The sequence below is a fragment of the Rhineura floridana genome, chromosome 4 (genome assembly GCF_030035675.1).
Source record: "Rhineura floridana isolate rRhiFlo1 chromosome 4, rRhiFlo1.hap2, whole genome shotgun sequence".
In the NCBI taxonomy this organism is placed as follows: Eukaryota; Metazoa; Chordata; class Lepidosauria; order Squamata; family Rhineuridae; genus Rhineura; species Rhineura floridana.
Genome location: NC_084483.1, coordinates 187,503,751 through 187,521,378, shown reverse-complemented (window position 1 = coordinate 187,521,378; position 17,628 = coordinate 187,503,751). Strand labels below are relative to the sequence as shown.

Genomic DNA, 17,628 nt, shown 5'->3' with positions numbered 1-17,628 from the left:
TAAATATAATTCCATCTAATAGCAAACTCAAGTCCTTGAGTGCCAATCAGTTTAGAAGTGAAATGGGACCATCCCAAAATTCTTTGGAATGCCCTAGGTACACAGAAGTACACAACTTGGCGATTTTTTTTTTTAAATGACATTTTTAAAACTACCTAACAGGGGTCTTTTGAGTTTATAAAATATTGATTACAGCTGAATCTACAAAAGGGATACAGAGTCAAAAGAAGGCATTTCCTGTATCTCCCCTGTTGAAGAGATTTGTTCTCTTCTAACAGGAACAGCTTGCAGCAAGAAGTGGAGATATAGGGACAAAGTGAATGACGCCATGTGCCTTACACACCTTAGTGTCTGGCACAAATTAAACAGGATAAGGCTTTCTAGTATGGAAACACAATTATGGGAAAGGTTTCACCGTTGACATTCTGTCTGACAGGCATCTTATTACTTGTGTGTGCCCCCTGATTTACTCTTGGACCCTATACTTCAGCACAGCAGCTTATAAGTCTGACTGTTCCCTCCCACCCACCCCCAAATGTAGGAACTAGTCCGTTTGGTAAAGGATGAACTGGATCTGGAACTAAAAGGATTTCCTTTTTGGACAGGATAAGCTTGAACCATCATCTTCATAATCATCGTTTATTATCCACCCTTCATCCAAAGGTCCCAGTGCGGGTTACAACTATTAAAAAAAATGTCATTAAATTAGAACTAGTTCCTTTTAAAAATGAACTTACCAAGCACTGAGCAGACCAGGCACCAGGTTTGAGGGCAAGGTGCCTGGAAGGCACCCTGAGTGCGATCTTGCTGGGCCCTCCCAGTAAGCCTACCAGAGGGCAGTGGGGGTGCTGTGGTAGGGCACCACAGGAGCTGGAACAGGTGGCGACAGGCAGCCTGGTCCTGGAAAGAGAAGCGCTAGGTGAAGTAGCTGCAGCTGCCTTGCTCAGCGCTTCTTATCAAACCACCAGGCCCAATTTTTTTAAAAAAGGAGGGAGTGGGAGATCAGAGTCAGTAGCAGTGGGCCCTCCAGAGTCCATGGGCCCTAGGATTTCAGCTGAATGTCAGGAAAAACATATATGGCTGTATATATAGCTGTTTTTATACGTTTAATTGTTGTATATTTTAGTTGTATTATGTGCTTCAGAGAGAGTTTTATCCATCAGGCGGGGAGACTTGAGGGGGCCCCAATTGCCGTAGTGACGGGCAAAGGAAGGTATGGCGCTGTGAGAAGGACGTGCCAGGTAAGGGGAACGCGGTCCAGACATGTTGTGGCTGTGCCTTGTTCCGGTCCTTCCCACACCCGCAAGGTCGTTGGTAGTCCTATCAGCCAACTCTCAGATCTCCAGTTGCTGTTATTAAATGCCAGATCGGTATATAATAAAACCTCCCTCGTCCACGATTTGATTGTGGATGAGGCAGCCGATCTGGCATGTATAACCGAGACCTGGGTGGGTGAGCAGGGAGGAGTTGGTCTCTCTCAGCTCTGCCCACCGGGGTACCTGGTCCAGCATCATGGTAGATCTGAGGGTCGGGGAGGTGGGGTTGCTGTCGTCTATAAGAGTTCCATCTCACTCACCAAGCACCATGTTCATTCAGTTACTGGCCTGGAGTGTTTGCACCTTGTGTTGGGCCAGAGGGACAGGCTGGGAATCCTTTTGGTGTACTGCCCACCTTGCTGCCCAATGGCTTCCCTAACTGAGCTGGCGGAAGTGGTCTCGGATATATTGTTGAGGTCCCCCAGACTAATAGTACTGGGGGATTTCAACATTCATGCCGAGACCACTTTGTCTGGCGCGGCTCAGGACTTCATGGCTTCCATGACAGCCATGGGGCTGTCTCAATATGTTAGTGGTCCAACACATGTATCGGGGCACACTCTAGACCTTGTTTTTGCTACTGAGCATGGGGAAAGTGATCTGGATGTGGGGAGTTTTACAACACTCCCTTTGTCATGGACAGACCACTGCTTGCTGAAGTTTAGACTTTCAGTAACCTCTTCCCTCTGCAAGGGTGGGGGACTTATTAAAATGGTCCGCCCCCGGAGACTAATGGATCCTGAAGGTTTTCAAAGGGCTCTGGGGGATTTTCCGGCTGATAGGACTGGCGCTCCTGCTGAAGCCCTGGTCGCTCTGTGGAATACGGAGATGACCCGGGCTGTAAACACGATCGCTCCTGCACGCCCTCTCCTGTGTAGAGCTCATACAGCTCCATGGTATACTCCGGAGCTGAGAGCGATGAAGCAAGATAGGAGGAGGCTTGAGCGGAAATGGAGACGAACTCCCGACGGATACAATTATGCGCTGGTTAGTGCTTCGACTAAGCTCTATGTAGGAGCAGTGAAGGCAGCTAAAAAACATCATTTTGCTGCCACTATTAAATCATCTCTTTGCCGCCCAGCGGAGCTCTTTCGAGTTGTCCGGGGGCTTCTCCATTCAAACCCTCCGGACACGGTGGAATCATCGGAGGCCCGCTGTAATCAGTTTGCCGATCACTTCCAGAATAAGATCTCATGTATCCGCCGGGACCTAGACTCTCAAGTTATAGCAGTAGATCCTAGTGAGGTGTCCGGAGCACAGTCTTGTCCTGTTTTGTTGGATGAGCTTCAGTTGGTTCAACTCGAGGACGTGGACAAGGTGCTTGGACAGGTACGTGCAACCACTTCGGTACTGGATCCTTGCCCCTCCTGGCTGATAAAAACTAGCAGGAATGGAACAGGTAGCTGGGCCAAGGAAGTGATAAATGCCTCTTTACGAGAGGGAGTGGTCCCGGGCTGTCTGAAAGAGGCAGTGGTGAGACCACTCCTGAAAAAGCCTTCCTTGGACCCAGACAATTTTAACAGCTACAGGCCAGTGGCGAATGTTCCATTCCTGGGCAAGGTCTTGGAACGGGTGGTTGCTGGCCAGCTCCAGGCGCTATTGGATGAAACTGATTATCTAGATCCATTTCAATCGGGTTTTAGGCCCGGTTTTGGCACTGAGACAGCCTTGGTCGCCCTGTACGATGACCTATGTCGGGAAAGAGACAGAGGGAGTGTAACTCTGTTGATTCTCCTTGATCTCTCAGCGGCTTTTGATACCATCGACCATGGTATCCTTCTGGAGAGGCTCGCGGAGTTGGGAGTTGGAGGTACTGCTTGGCAGTGGTTCCGCTCCTACTTGGCGGGTCGTCTCCAGAAGGTAGTGCTTGGGGAACATTGCTCGACACCGCGGGCTCTCCAATATGGGGTCCCGCAGGGGTCAGTTTTGTCCCCCCTGCTTTTTAATATCTACATGAAGCCGTTGGGAGAGGTCATCAGGAGTTTTGGAGTGCGTTGTCATCAGTATGCTGATGACACGCAGCTCTACTTCTCCTTTTCATCTTCTTCAGGTGAGGCTGTCGATTTGCTGAACCGTTGCCTGGCCTCGACAATGGACTGGATGAGAGTTAACAAACTGAAGCTCAATCCAGACAAGACTGAGATGCTGTTGGTGGACGGGTTCTCTGATCGGATGGTGGATATATACCCTGTCCTGGACGGGGTTACACTCCCCCTAAAGGACCGGGTTCGTAGTCTGGGAGTCTTTTTAGACTCTTCCCTCTCACTTGAGGCTCAAGTAGCCTCGGTGGTTAGGAATGCGTTTTACCAGCTTCGGTTGGTAGCCCAGCTACGTCCCTATTTGAGTAAAGAGGACCTTACATCAGTGGTACATGCTCTGGTAACCTCACGTTTGGATTACTGTAATGCGCTTTACGTAGGGCTACCTTTGAAGACAGTTCGGAAGCTACAACTAGTGCAAAATGCGGCGGCCAGATTGCTGACAAGGACCAAGCGGTCCGAGCATATAACACCTGTTCTGGCCAGCTTGCACTGGTTGCCAATATGTTTCCGGGCTAGATTCAAAGTGTTGGTATTAACCTATAAAGCCTTATACGGTGCGGGACCACGATACCTTGCGGAACGCCTCTTCCGATATGAACCGGCCCGTGCACTACGTTCTGCTACGAAGGCCCTCCTCCGGGTTCCAACTCACAGGGAGGCCCGGAGGGTGATGACAAGATCTAGGGCCTTCTCAGTGGTGGCCCCCGAACTATGGAACAGTCTCCCTGAGGAAGTACGCCTGGCGCCGACTCTGCTTTCCTTCCGGCGCCAGGTCAAAACCTTCCTATTCTCTGAAGCATTTTAAGTTACATTGATCTAATTTTAAAAATGTTTGTTGTATTGTTGATTGTATTTTAATATTATTTTGTTATTCATTGTATTTTTATACTATTTTATGTTCACCGCCCAGAGAGCTATTGCTAGTCGGGCGGTATATAAATTTAATAAATAAAAAATAAAATAAAATAAAAAACTTCCTAACTGTCTTCGGCTGTAAGACAGCTGTGGCCGTTTCTGAACCACGATAGCCTGATCATTGTTATCCAGCCTGGAGATTACCAGTACATGAACTACTGTAATGCGCTCTATGTGGGGCTGTCCTTGAGGTTGGTCCAGAAGCTGTAGCTGGTGCAAAATGCAGTGGTGCAACTGCTCACTGGGGCAGGATTATCACCAACATGGTACCCTGCTGCTGAAAGAATTGCACTGGCTGCCCTTTAGCTACCTGGCCAAGTTCAAGGTTCTGGTTTTGGTGTACAGCAAGCTTGGGACCAGGATACCTGAAAGATCGTCTTACCCCTTTTATTCCCAGTCAATCACTGTGCTCTGCAGTTGAGGGTCTCCTGCAGATACCATCTTAACAGGAGGTCCGTTCTGCACAACACAGGAAGCTAACCTTTAGTGTTGTAGCACTGACACCTTGGAATTCCCTCCCCTTAAATATTAAACAGGCACCATCTCTCTTATCTTTTCAGCACCTATTGAAGACCTTCCTCTTTCCACAAGCCTTTTAAACAGAGACATTAATCCAGGCTGTGCCTGTGCTGTAATTGCTTTTTAAGATTTTGTTTAAGTTGTTTTTTAAAATATGTTTTGTTTTAATATGTTTTTAAAGATTTTTTAAAATATCTTTTAAAGTTTTTTGTTTTAAATGTGTTTTAAAGTGCTTTTAGTGTTTTTGTTTGCTGCCCTGGGCTCCTTTTGGGAGGAAGGGTGGGATATAACTTAAATAAATAGTTAAATAAATAAGTATTAGAGCGGTACAACAATGGAACCAATGACCTAGAGAGATGGCGGGCTCTCCCACACTGGAGGCATTCAAAATGCAGCTGGACAGCCACCTGTTGTATATGCTGGATTCCTGCACTGAGCAGGTGTTAGACTCAATGGTTCCTTCTCAAACTGGGCGGAAGTAACGAGTGAGGTACCACAGGGCTTGGTCCTGGGCCCAGTTATTGTCAACATTTTTATTAATGACTTGCAAGAGGAGGTACAGAGCATGCTTATCAAATTTGCAGATGATACAAAATTGGGGGGCACAGCTAATACTGTGAAAGACAGAAACAAAATTCAAAGGGACCTTGATAGGCTGGAGCATTGGGCTGAAAACAACAGAATGAAATTCAACAGGGAGAAATGCAAAGTTCTACACTTAGGAAAAAGAAACCAAATGCACAGTTATAAGATGGGGAATACTTGGCTCAGCAATATGATATGTGAGAAGGATCTTGGAACTGTCGTTGATCACAAGCTGAATATGAGCCAACAGTGTGATGGGGCTGAAAAAAAGGCAAATGCTATATTAGGCTGCATTAACAGAAGTGTCGTTTCCAAATCGTGAAGTATTAGTTCCCCACTATTCAGACTGGTTAGGCCTCATCTTGAATACTGCATCCAGTTCTGGTCTCCGCACTTCAAGAAGGATGCAGACAAACTGGAACAGGTTCAGAGGAGGGCAACAAGGATGATCAGGGGACTGGAAACAAAGCCCTATGAGGAGAGACTGAAAGAACTGGGCATGTTTAGCCTGGACAAGAGAAGACTGACAGGAGATATGATAGCACTCTTCAAGTACAGTAGGGCCCCATTCATATGGCTGGTTACTTTCTGGAACCCCGCTGTAAAGTGAAAAACGCTTTAAAGCGGAACCCATTGAATAGAATGGCGCGCGATGCCCGAAAACCACTGTAAAAGCGGAACAAGCGCCGTATGAGTGGGGCTTTAGTCTAATTGCGTTTAATTGAGACAGCTGTATTAGCAAATCGCTGTAAAGTGAAGCACTGTAAAGTGGGGCCCTACTGTACATGAAAGGTTGTCACACAGAGGAGAGCCAGGATCTCTTCTCAATCATCCCAGAGTGCAGGACACAGAATAATGGGCTCAAGTTGCAGGAAGCCAGATTTCGACTGGACCCTATGAATAGGGTTTTCATGAGGCTGAGAGGCAGTGACTGGCCCAAGTTCACCAGTTTCAACACACAGTCAACACTCCTCTGCCTCCGCCCAGTCCTCCATCCCGACAAGCAAAAGGATTAGCAGAGATCAAGGGCGCATTCCAGCCAGGCAAAAACATGCAAGATGTGAAGCACTGACAGTGAAGGGTGTGACCTGGGAACAGGAGGGGGTGGCCTGGGGGTCCTTCTGAGGCACAGTGAGAGAGACCTGGAGGGCCACATTTGGTCCCAGGCCTGAGATTCCACACCCCTGGCCTTTGAGGAAGACAAGTTAAAAAGGTGCCCTTTATCCCTTCTGCAGCCCTAAAAATCCACCCATGAAGTCTGAACAACACTATAAGGAAGGGTTCCATTCTAGACTGATTAGAGCTATGACCAGGAGCTCTCCTGCTGGGGCTGGGGATACACTGCAACATTTCGTTGTAGGTCCTAATTGTATCTGTATATTACCAAAGACTCAGTATCAGTGCCTTTTGAGATACTAAAAGCTTACAATTTAATATTTGTTAATATCCTACCCTTTAGAAAACGTTCCCAATGATAAAATACTGTATAACAGTAAATGCTAAAACAAGAAAATAAACATCTCAAAGGAGCAGATTAATAAGTGGCATAAAATAAAGAATGATGCACTACTCACTGCTTGAAGGAAATACTTTTCTTAACATTCCATGTTTATTTCTTATTTTAACCAATGGCACAAATAAACATTACCTTAATTCTCAGCTCCACTGGTTTAAATTGGTCTCACCAGTTTAGCAGGACTGATATTCCATGCACAATTCCCCTACCAATCTAGCAGGTGAGTCTGTGCTCATACAGCCCTTTAGAAAGCTGATCTTGATTGGCTGTTGAAGTCTGGAGGAGGGAGCTGGATTCAGTCCCTCCCATCCCCTCCTTGCTGAAGTAATGATTGATGGGGTCCAGCTGCATGAGACAGACCTAGCTGCCATATGTTAAGAGTAGATTTGATGCACACTTACCTGGGAGGAAGGCCTCCAAGCACAGTCAAATTTATTTCTGAATGAACATGTACAGGATGCTACTTTTAGTTGACTAACCTCCCGGTTAAACTTTCCTTCCCTTCCACAGAAAGCAGTTTGTATTCAACACTCCGAACGCACACTTCTTCCTGAAGGGGAACTCCCTCATGCAGCCAATCCCAGCTGATTGTTGAGACTTTGTTGGTGCAGGGCTCTCTTCAATCTCCAACTGTCAGTGCCTGCAGAGACCCCTACATTGCACTTTGAAACCCTGGCAATCAGCTGATAGAAGGGGCTTTAAAGCGTCTTGCAAAGATCTTTGCAGATGCCCTGCAGCACCCTTTTTGGCCCTGCCACAACTTTACCTGCCCTAATCAGGTGTAGGGCAGGTGGGTGTGGCTTGGCCCTTATACCACACCCAAGATGGCTAAGAGTCCACTTAGGCCACATTCATACTGTACATTTATTACACTATTATTCCATTTTAAACAGTCATGGTTTCCCTCAAAGAACTCTGGGAAGTGTAGTTTGTGAAGGATACTGAGAGTTGTTAGGAAAGTCATAGTCCCTTTACAGGCCGGCAATTCCCAGAGTTCTCTGGGGAAAAGGACTGACTGTTAAACTACTCAGGGAATTGTAGCTGTGTGAGGAGAATAGGGGTCTCCTAGCAACTCTCAGCACCCTTCACAAACTACATTTCCCAGGATTCTTTGGGGGAAACCATGACTGTTTAAAGTGGAATAAATGTACAGTGTGAATGTGGCCTTAATACTAAATTCATTATTTTGTCTTTTCCTAACAAAGCAAACTAATTTCTTAACAAAATGCTAGTTATAATTAGTGGAGAAAAATAACATTTCATTATAAGTTACCAATAATGATTATTGATTACTGTTTTACGGATTACTTTTCAAAACTCAAACCCACATTAGTACAAGCAAAGACAGAAAATACTCATATATCTGCCAACATTTCCCTGACGAGGTGCACCTGGCGCCAACACTATTATCTTTTCGGCGCCAGGTCAAGACTTTCCTCTTCTCCCAGGCGTTTTAGCATGTGTTTTTAAATTGTTTTTAAAAAAATTTAAATTGTGTTTTTAAATTGTTTTTTGTGTTTTAAAATGTGTATATTTGTTTTTAATTGCTGTAAACCAGAGAGCTTCGGCTATGAGGCGGTATATAAATGTAATAAACAAACAAACAAACAAACATTGGGCTCATTCACACAGGAGCTGAACTCCATTTTAAAGATGAAGCTTTTCCCATTGCAAAATATAATAATAATAATAATAATAATTTGATTTATATCCCGCCCTTCCTCCCAGTAGGAGCCCAGGGCAGCAAACAGAAATGCTAAAAACACTTTAAGACATCATAAAAAGACCTTAGAATACATTAAAACAAAAGGTTAAAAACATTTTTTTAAAAAGCTTTAAAAACATCATTTTTTAAAAAAGGGTTAAAACACATTATTAGAGAAAACATATTAAAAGCAATTCTAACACAGACACAGACTGGGATAGGTCTCAACTTAAAAGGCTTGTTGAAAGAGGAAGGTCTTCAATAGGCGCCTAAAAGATAGCAGAGATGGCGCCCGCCTAATATTCAAAGGGAGGGAATTCCACAGGGTAGGTGCCACCACACAAAAGGTCCTTTTCCTATGTTGTGCAGAACGAACCTCCTGATAAGATGGTATCTGCAGGAGGCCCTCAGCTGCAGAGCGCAGGGATCGACTGGGCATATAAGGGGTAAGATGGTCTTTCAGGTATCCTGGTCCCAAGCTCCATAGGGCTTTGTACACCAAGACTAGAACCTTGAACTTGGACCGGTAACAAATGGGCAGCAATAGAGTTTAAAGGTTCACACTCTCACCTTCCAATCCACTGTTTTCCGTTTACACTGAAGGTAAAGGGTCAATCATGCAATTTCCTAATGACCACGCCCTCTAAAGGTCAAACTACCACTTCCTCTGGTTACCTTGGCAACTGAGCACGTTCAGTTTGTTCCAGAGTAAATTTCATTAAAAAAAGGAAAAAATCCTCAAGTGCCAGTGTTTGTATTTTCAGAATCCAGCAGAAATAGAAATATTTGTTTGAACAGCGTTATGCTTTTTTGCACAAGTTAGGGGAGAAAAAAAAAAGAAGCACTGTTTGCAGCAGGCTTGCAGAACGGGAGCCAGCAGGAAATGACATGACCAAAGGGAGTGGGAGGGAGTGGGCGTGGACTCACAAAAGCATCGGATCTAAGCATCTGCAAGCCCTAGAGATACGAAGCATAGATGGTTTTTCCTTCTCTTTTCAGATAAGAATTGGATTGATTTGATGCGCATTTAAAGGGTAAAGCAGTGGCTTACCTTTGCCTTGTCTGAAACGTCATGTAGACACTGCAAATTAAACAGGTCTGCAAGAAGCGCCAGATTCACACTAAACCTCCATGTGAACCAGCCCATTTAGTAGTTACAATGGTTATTGTCTCATTATGTCCACGAAATGCTGCTATGTTCTGGATTTGGATCTGACACTTGATCTATTTGGCCTGGCACAGTAATATCTACTTTAAAGAAAAGAAGAGCTGGTATAGCCAATTAAGCAGTGTTAGCCTGTTGGGTCTGAAATGTTATTAACTGCACACAGTATACAACCTAACCACACAACCATTATCCAAAGGCCATCTCTAGACGGTCAGTATTTTGTGGGAGAAATTTAGGTTTGCACAATTAAAGTGGATTAAAACACTCTGTTACCCCAGAGCAGTGGTTCTTAACCTGTTTTGGGTCATGGACCCCTTTGAGAATCTGATGATAGCTATGGACGCCCATAAATAAATAAATGCAAATAATTTTATTGCAATGGAAATTGATTTTATTTTGTGCCCAGTTCTCAAACCCTCTGAAGCCCACCTGAGTCTATGGACCATAGGTTAAAAACCCCTGCCCCAGAGCAACAAATCCACTTTTTAAAAAGGATATTTTTTTTGTGTTAGGAAAGTGAACAGGGAAATGCACTGAAAAGTGTGGGATGAACAAATGATTAATGGGAAGATGTACAAAGACCACGCAAGCAAATCAGGATGAATGCTCACTGATGTATAACCTCTTTACAAACAAATTAGAATGAATGATCAGTAAAAACTGGGCGTAGTCTAGCTTGCCTATATAAGCTTTGTGCAAGCAAATTAGGATCAATATTCAATAAACACGGTTGTGTGGAGGACCCCAAAGTTGCACTGTCAGTTTACATAATAACATCTAGAATTTATATGCCACACTTCAAGTACTCAAAAGGCTTCTCATGAATCCTAACAAACCAACCCTGTCAGATAGATCAATGACATAATTATCTCCAAGCTGCAGAAAAAGAAATGAGGTTAAAAAAGAAGTAGCACTGGCCACCTACCTAGTTCAAGTAGAGATGGATAGTGAACTGAGAATTTCCCCTACATGCTTAGTTACTAGGCTACATCAGCCCTCTTCTACAACTAAGCTTCATGGGTTTGGTAAAACCTGCTCCATAGTTTGGTAAAAACAGCTTATTTACCAGTTCAGCAAAGTCACACAGCACAGCAGAGTGTACGAACTTCTGTAAACATTGCAAAGACTTAACACCAGTATGAAGAAGATACACCAAACAAATCCAGTTTGTATCTTGGTCTGTAATTGGACTCGGAGCTTGCAGATCAAAAATGCAAATACACACATTTCCTCCCCCCCCCCAAAATCCCACCACAACAACTGCTGCTCAAAATACAAGGGGATCACCCCCTTCTCCCATTGCTTTTAGCTTTTGGGGACAGCCCTCTTAGGTACTGTTTTTAAAAATGCTAGCAAGAAGTGAGACATTACATGGCTAAAATGTGGGGGTAAGGGAAGATAAGTCTTGTGCGTTTTATTAAGGCCCCCCAACACCACCCACCCCCATGATTGGAGAATTTACCCCAGTCTGCTGCAGAGGGCTACTCAAAGCCTTCAGCATCTGCTGGGGGCATTACAAATGCTGCTTAGGGTTGCCAGGTTCCTGGCCTGAGACTGATCCTGTATCTTTAGGAGAAGAGAAAGTCAGCCAAGTGCAGGTGTTCTTGCAACCTTGTAATGAGAAAAACCACAAGGTGGAATTCTCCCTTCCCCCTGCACAACTTGTAAAGATACAGAAGATCTCTTGGTTGCCAGGCCAAGCCTCCAAGAGGTCTTCTGTATCTTTCTAAGTTGTGTAGGGGGAAGGGAGAATTCCACCTTGTGGTTTTTCCCATTACAGTGTTGCAAGAAAACCTACACTTGGCTGACTTTCTCTTCTCCTAAAGATACAGGATCAGTCTCAGGCCAGGAACCTGGCAACCCTAATTGCTGCTAGGAATAGATTTGGCACCTGAACATGAAGTACATGAAGCCTTTTATTTGGAACAAATAGAGATGGCTTGTTTATGTACTAAGAAGAGCTTCTTTACAATCCACTGATAAACCCCGTTTAACCACCAGAAGTTTATCCCCAGCCCCTTCCCCCACCCTCTGAGCTTCAACTCTGCCATTAGCCATCTCATTTCCTGTTTCAGGATACACATACCACATCCTGAGAGGTTTTTCCCTCTGCCAAACTGACCTTTAACTTCTCTCATAGAAGCTGTGCTATGTGTATGCATTATAAAACTAGCACTTCTCCACATGAGTTGGAATTTTTATGAACAGTGTGTAACATCACAGAAACTTAACCAATAGCTAAGGGACCAGAGCATGCAAACAGGCAACAAAGAACTGTGAACTAGGATAGTGTAGTGGTTAGATGGTTGAGCTTCGAGAAAGGAGAACTGGATTTGAATTCCCCTTAACTGTGAAGCTCATGGGGTGACCCTGGGCCAGTCATGTATTCTCAACCTTATCTACCCCACAGTTGAGAAGATAAAATGGGTTGATCCCCTCCCTCCCTCCAATGTCTACAAACTTGATCTCACTGAAGGAAAACTGAGATAAAAAGCATAAAACAAATGAATACACTGGCAATGTTTGTCCTACTATATATAAATATCTGCTGCTTAATTCAATGTCACAATACATATTGAGAGACTTATTTCTAACCACTTTAAGAAGAAATAGTTTGGTTCATTTCTAAGTAATTCAGAGACAGTAATGGGGGGAAGAACCTTCACATTGTAGGTGGGGGTCCATCCCATTCAGAATACTGTTGTAAGAGTAGAAGCTTGGATGAAAGACAATTAATGGATCCCAGAGGACACCAGAGACTGCCTTAACAGGCCTGCCAAAACTGCCAAATACTTTTCTTTTGTTAAGGAGATTGGCTGATTGTGAAAGAGATTGGCTGCTCTGAAGCTGGTGTTATGAATGGCTAGGAACAACCTAAAAGCCTAGAAAGGGGGGTAACTCCCCACCACCACAACTGCTGGCCAGTATGTTATAATCTTGGGTCACTTTCAGATGACCTGTTTCTAGAACATTGATTGTGGTTAGTTTGCACAAAGTGTGTGGGGAGGTTATACAATGTCCACTGTTTATTGAGCGTTTATTCTGATTTGTTTGCAAAGAGGTTATAGGATGTCACATTAAGCAATTGTTATCCGACTCATTCCAGTAAATTTCCCTAGCCCTTTCCTTACCACAAAAAGTCCAATTTTTAAAAGCCTGTCTCTTATGCAAGAGTCAAATCCACTTTAATTGTGCAACTTGAATTTGCCAACTTACAACTGAATCTCTCCTGCAAAATAGCAGCAGTCTGAAAGCGGCCTAGGTGTCTGTGTGTGAAACTAACAATAAACTGCAGTTTGAGTCTGGTTTGCACGTAACACTAAGCCAAACCATGGCTCAGCATGAACATGCAGGTCCTCAGAGAGAAGACTGTGGCTGCTTTGTTCCTCCTCTGATCTTGCTGCTGCTGAGCTGCTGTGAGCTAAGCCATGGTTTGGGCTTAACATGTTGTGCGATCCCGGGTTCATGATTTATCTCCTCCAGACAAAGGATGAGCTGTAAATCCAAGAACAAATCTTGGTTACAAACTCTTGTATTGTCTGGAGAGACACAAACCACAAGCTGGGTTTGGATAATATGCTAAGCCAAACTCATAGCAGTGTGGCAGCAGGACCGGAAGAGAACCTGCGCATTGTACTGAGCCATAGGCTTAGCATTGGATGCAAAATAGTTCCGTCTACGAGAGGCACAGAGAGCTCACTTCGGGGCTAACTGCATTTTGGGATGCTCTTCCTGCTTCGGTCATTAGCTCTGTCTTGCAGCAACTGCCTTCTAAGGGGGACCAAACCTGGGTAAGTGCTGTGTCCCTTGGAATGTCTCACCGTCACTGGAAGAAGAGGCGTGAGTGCAACAACAGAAATCTAGTAGCGATTTCAAAAGGTGTGAGTATAACCAATCCCCCAATTTGGGAAAACTGTTGTTGGCTGAGGGGTTTCCCCCCCACAAACATGCACATGGGGGGAGATTTGCAAGAGGTTTTAAAAAAAATCTTCCAAAGCAAAGAAACATCTTAAACATACCATCACCACCACCACAAACAACAACAAAAATTATGGAGAGAATCAAGTCCGTAAGATAGATGCACATACCTGCATGACACAAACACTTTGTTTTTAAACCATTTCCATCAATCTGCAGAAGAGCGATATGACTTTTTATATCTTTGGCAGAAGGAGCAGTGCAAACATTTTTTCCTGCTCTGCTTCCTGCGTGTTGTAGCATTCAGGCAGTTTAGCTCCAATGCACCTGCGCCACTGAGACCCATGTGCTTCCCATCCATTCTTCGATCTTAGATACTAGGCAACTGCAAAGCACTACATTCTCTTTCTCCAGCATCGTAGCAAAATGCCTGAAATGGGCTGAATGAAGTGCTGGCAGAGCTCAGGGTCTGCAACACTAGCAAATTTCAAGCACACCTGTTGTGGCTGGCTACCACTTAGTCCCTTAGCAGAGGATGCAACTGTACTAAATACTCTGCTTGACCAACAATCAGGCTGACCCAACTCCAGCTGGACAATAGATATGACAGACAGGCTGACAATGATACTTGCTACATAGGCTGAGTTCAGCCCAGGTGAAATTAACAAAAGCTGCTGCCCAATGCAGAGAATCCCCTTGAGGCTGTTTACATACAGAGCTGGAAGTGACCCAGGTAAAGGCTCTCACTTAATCCAGCTACTGTACTCCTTCTTGTGATGTATGTAAACACCCCCAGGGATTTGCTGAACTTCACCTGCGCATGTAGTAACCTCACAGCTATATCCTGGCCTCAGCTTACAGAAGGTCCACCCAATAATTGGAGGGTCCTGATCAGGAATGCATTCAGGATTGGAAGCCTGCATCTGCTTTGCTTCAAAATAGAAATGACCAGTGTGAGCACACTTTTTTTTTTTTTTAAAGCATGAATAATGCAATAGGGTAGGTTGGCGCTTGGCAATACTGCATATAGCTCTGCCTTCACACAGAAGCAGGCACAGGTTTTTCTGCTATGAGTAAGCTCTTCTTCCTTCTGCCTTTGCTCCTGTAATCACACACACACAGAGATTTAGCACTGGGGGAAAGCTGTAACTCAGTGGAAGAGCATCTCTGACTTGCATGCAGGTAGCCCCGGGTTCAATCTCTGGTGTGTCCAGGTAGGACTGGAAAAACTCCTGCCTGAAACTCTGGGCAGCCACTGTCATTCAGTATAGACAATAATGATCAAGACGGACCAATGTTCTGACAGTTGAGAGTAAAGCACCAATGCCTGTAACAAGTAACTTGAATCAGTGAGGGGTGAAAGACAGAAAGGCAACCTAATCTTCGCTCACTGATTCCTCTTCTAGTAAATGACCTGTTTGTTTTCCCCCAGGCTTTACTTCCTCCCTTCCTCTTCCTTACTCATTGGTCAGAAATAGTGCCTCTGAGTGCAAGCCTCATGGCTCTACAATGGCCACATAAATGTCTGCAGTCTTGTTGTTATATGCCTTCAATTCGATTACGACTTATGTCGACCCTATGAATCAGCGACCTCCAATAGCACAAATGACTTTATTTCCCAGTAGTAACAAACTTTACGTTTCTTTATTTTTTCAAACAAGTCTTACCAGACTATTTCTGCCTGCACTGCATATACCAAACTCCAGTACTTACTTGGCATAAAAGCAGCTTCCTAAGTTCTTGAGTTCCACTGCCCACCACCACTCCCCATACTGCGGACTGTCTGTCTACTTTCTTCTTCTTCTTCTGTTCCTCAACTACTTTGCATGTTTGTATCTGCTCAAATATTTGTTCTGAGTTTATGGAGGTTTTTTTCAGGGGTCCCCTTCACTTTCTTGCTTTCTTTTTTTTAAAAAAGCTGTACGAAGGGGGAAAGATGGCTTTGTGACTGACACAAGGGCCAGCCAGTCAGCCCTGTTCAAATCAGTTTCCTGAGGAAAACCAGACGAACTAGTTTCCCCCTGAGCTCAATCTGGGGGAAAAGATGGCATGTCTGATCAAAAGGTAGTAAGCGTGCACTTCCATCGCAGGCTCACCACAAAAAATACAAGTGTCTTATCAGATAGGTTTGGAGAGTGTGCAGACCTGGTGAAACCTCAGAAGCCAGAAGGGGTATGAACAAGATTCATAGTTTATTTCTTTATATGCATATTTAAAACTTTATCCTGTTTCCTTCTTCCTTATGGAGGCTCTCAAAGCAGCTTACGAAATTCAATAATAGGGTGCTTCCAGAATGTCACTATCACAGATGGGATTCAAACCCATACTGGCAGATTCAGATTGCGCAATTAAAGTTGATTTGGCATTCTTGTGCAACAAACCTGCTTCCTTCCCCAAATCAGACTTTTTGCTATATGGAAATGATAGGAAAATGCACTGGAAAGTGAGATAACACTTGCTTTGTCATAATGTCATCTAACCTCCCCGCAAATAAATCATTTTTGTTTTATTTTCAAAGATGATTTTTGATCCTGCTCTTCAGCCAAAAAATGCTTCCAGAGCAACTTACACGCACACGCATCACGCGCACACACACACACACACAGATAGTCCCTGCCCTCAAGCTTACAATCTAAAGACACAACAATCTAAAAAGGCACTCTATAAAGAATAAATGCTCAATAAAAATGTTTGGAGGAAGAACTCTTACTACCTTTACAGTCTACAATGAATCTTATTCTGCAAGAGGGAAAGATACCGGATAGTTGGAAAAATGCTAATATAACATTAATACCTAAAGAGGAGCAAGATTTAACTAAAACAAAAAATTATCGACCAATATCTCTATTGAATAATGACTATAAAATTTTTACAATGATCTTGGCAGAAAGATTGAAAATAATATTGCAACAATTTATTCAGGAAGATCAATCAGGGTTTTTACCTAAAAGACAATTACGTGACAACGTCAGGAATGTCTTGAATGTTTTGGAATATTTAGAACAACGAAATGATAAACAAGCAGCTTTGATTTTTTTAGATGCTGAAAAAGCATTTGATAATTTGAATTGGAAATTTATGTTTCAGGTTTTGGAGCAATGGATTTTGGAGACAATTTTATAAAATGGATTAGATCGATTTATACATCTCAGAAGGCTCAGATAATTGTTAACGGAGATTTAACGGATTCATGTGAAATACAAAAGGGTACAAGACAGGGATGTCCTTTATCTCCCCTTTTATTTATTCTGGTCTTAGAAGTGCTGCTTAGAGATATAAGGCAAGATAAAAGAATTTCGGGATTAAAGATAAAAAAAGAAGAATATAAATTGAGAGCATTTGCTGATGATTTGATAATTGTACTAGAAAATCCTTTGGAAGGAATTAATGTATTGATGGACAAATTAAAAGAATTTGGACCGTTAGCAGGATTTAAGATTAACAATCAAAAAACAAAGATGTTGGTGAAAAATTTAACTTTAAGGGAACAGAAAGTGTTAATGGACAAGACAGATTTTACAATAGAGAAAAAGTTGAAATATTTAGGTATCATTATGACAAATAAAAATTCAAAGTTGTTTCATAATAATTATGAAAAATTATGGACAGAGATTAAGAAAGACTTGCTAAAATGGGATAAACTACAACTGTCATTAATGGGTAGAATATCTGTGATAAAAATGAATGTATTACCGAGAATGATGTTTTTGTTTCAAACAATACCTGTAATATCCTCTGATTTACCTTTTAAACAATGGCAAAAAGATATCTCTAAATTTGTATGGCAAGGAAAAAAACCTAGAGTTAAATTTAAACTACTACAAGATGCCAAAGAAAGAGGAGGACTGGGATTACCAAATCTGAGACTTTATTTTGCTGCCTGCTGTCTAGTCTGGATAAAGGAATGGATCTTATTGAGGAATAAAAGACTATTGGATTTGGAG

At 43.3% G+C, this 17,628-nt stretch overlaps 1 protein-coding gene across 1 annotated transcript in view; it reads right to left on the bottom strand.

Moving 5' to 3' along the window:
• Positions 1-17,628, bottom strand: part of LOC133383916 (uncharacterized) — a 210,644-nt gene that overhangs the window by 16,791 nt on the left and 176,225 nt on the right. Inside the window, exon 6 of the mRNA XM_061625546.1 lies at positions 738-900. Within this exon, the coding sequence (XP_061481530.1) occupies positions 738-900 (163 nt within the window). The remainder of the gene's footprint in view (positions 1-737; positions 901-17,628) is intronic.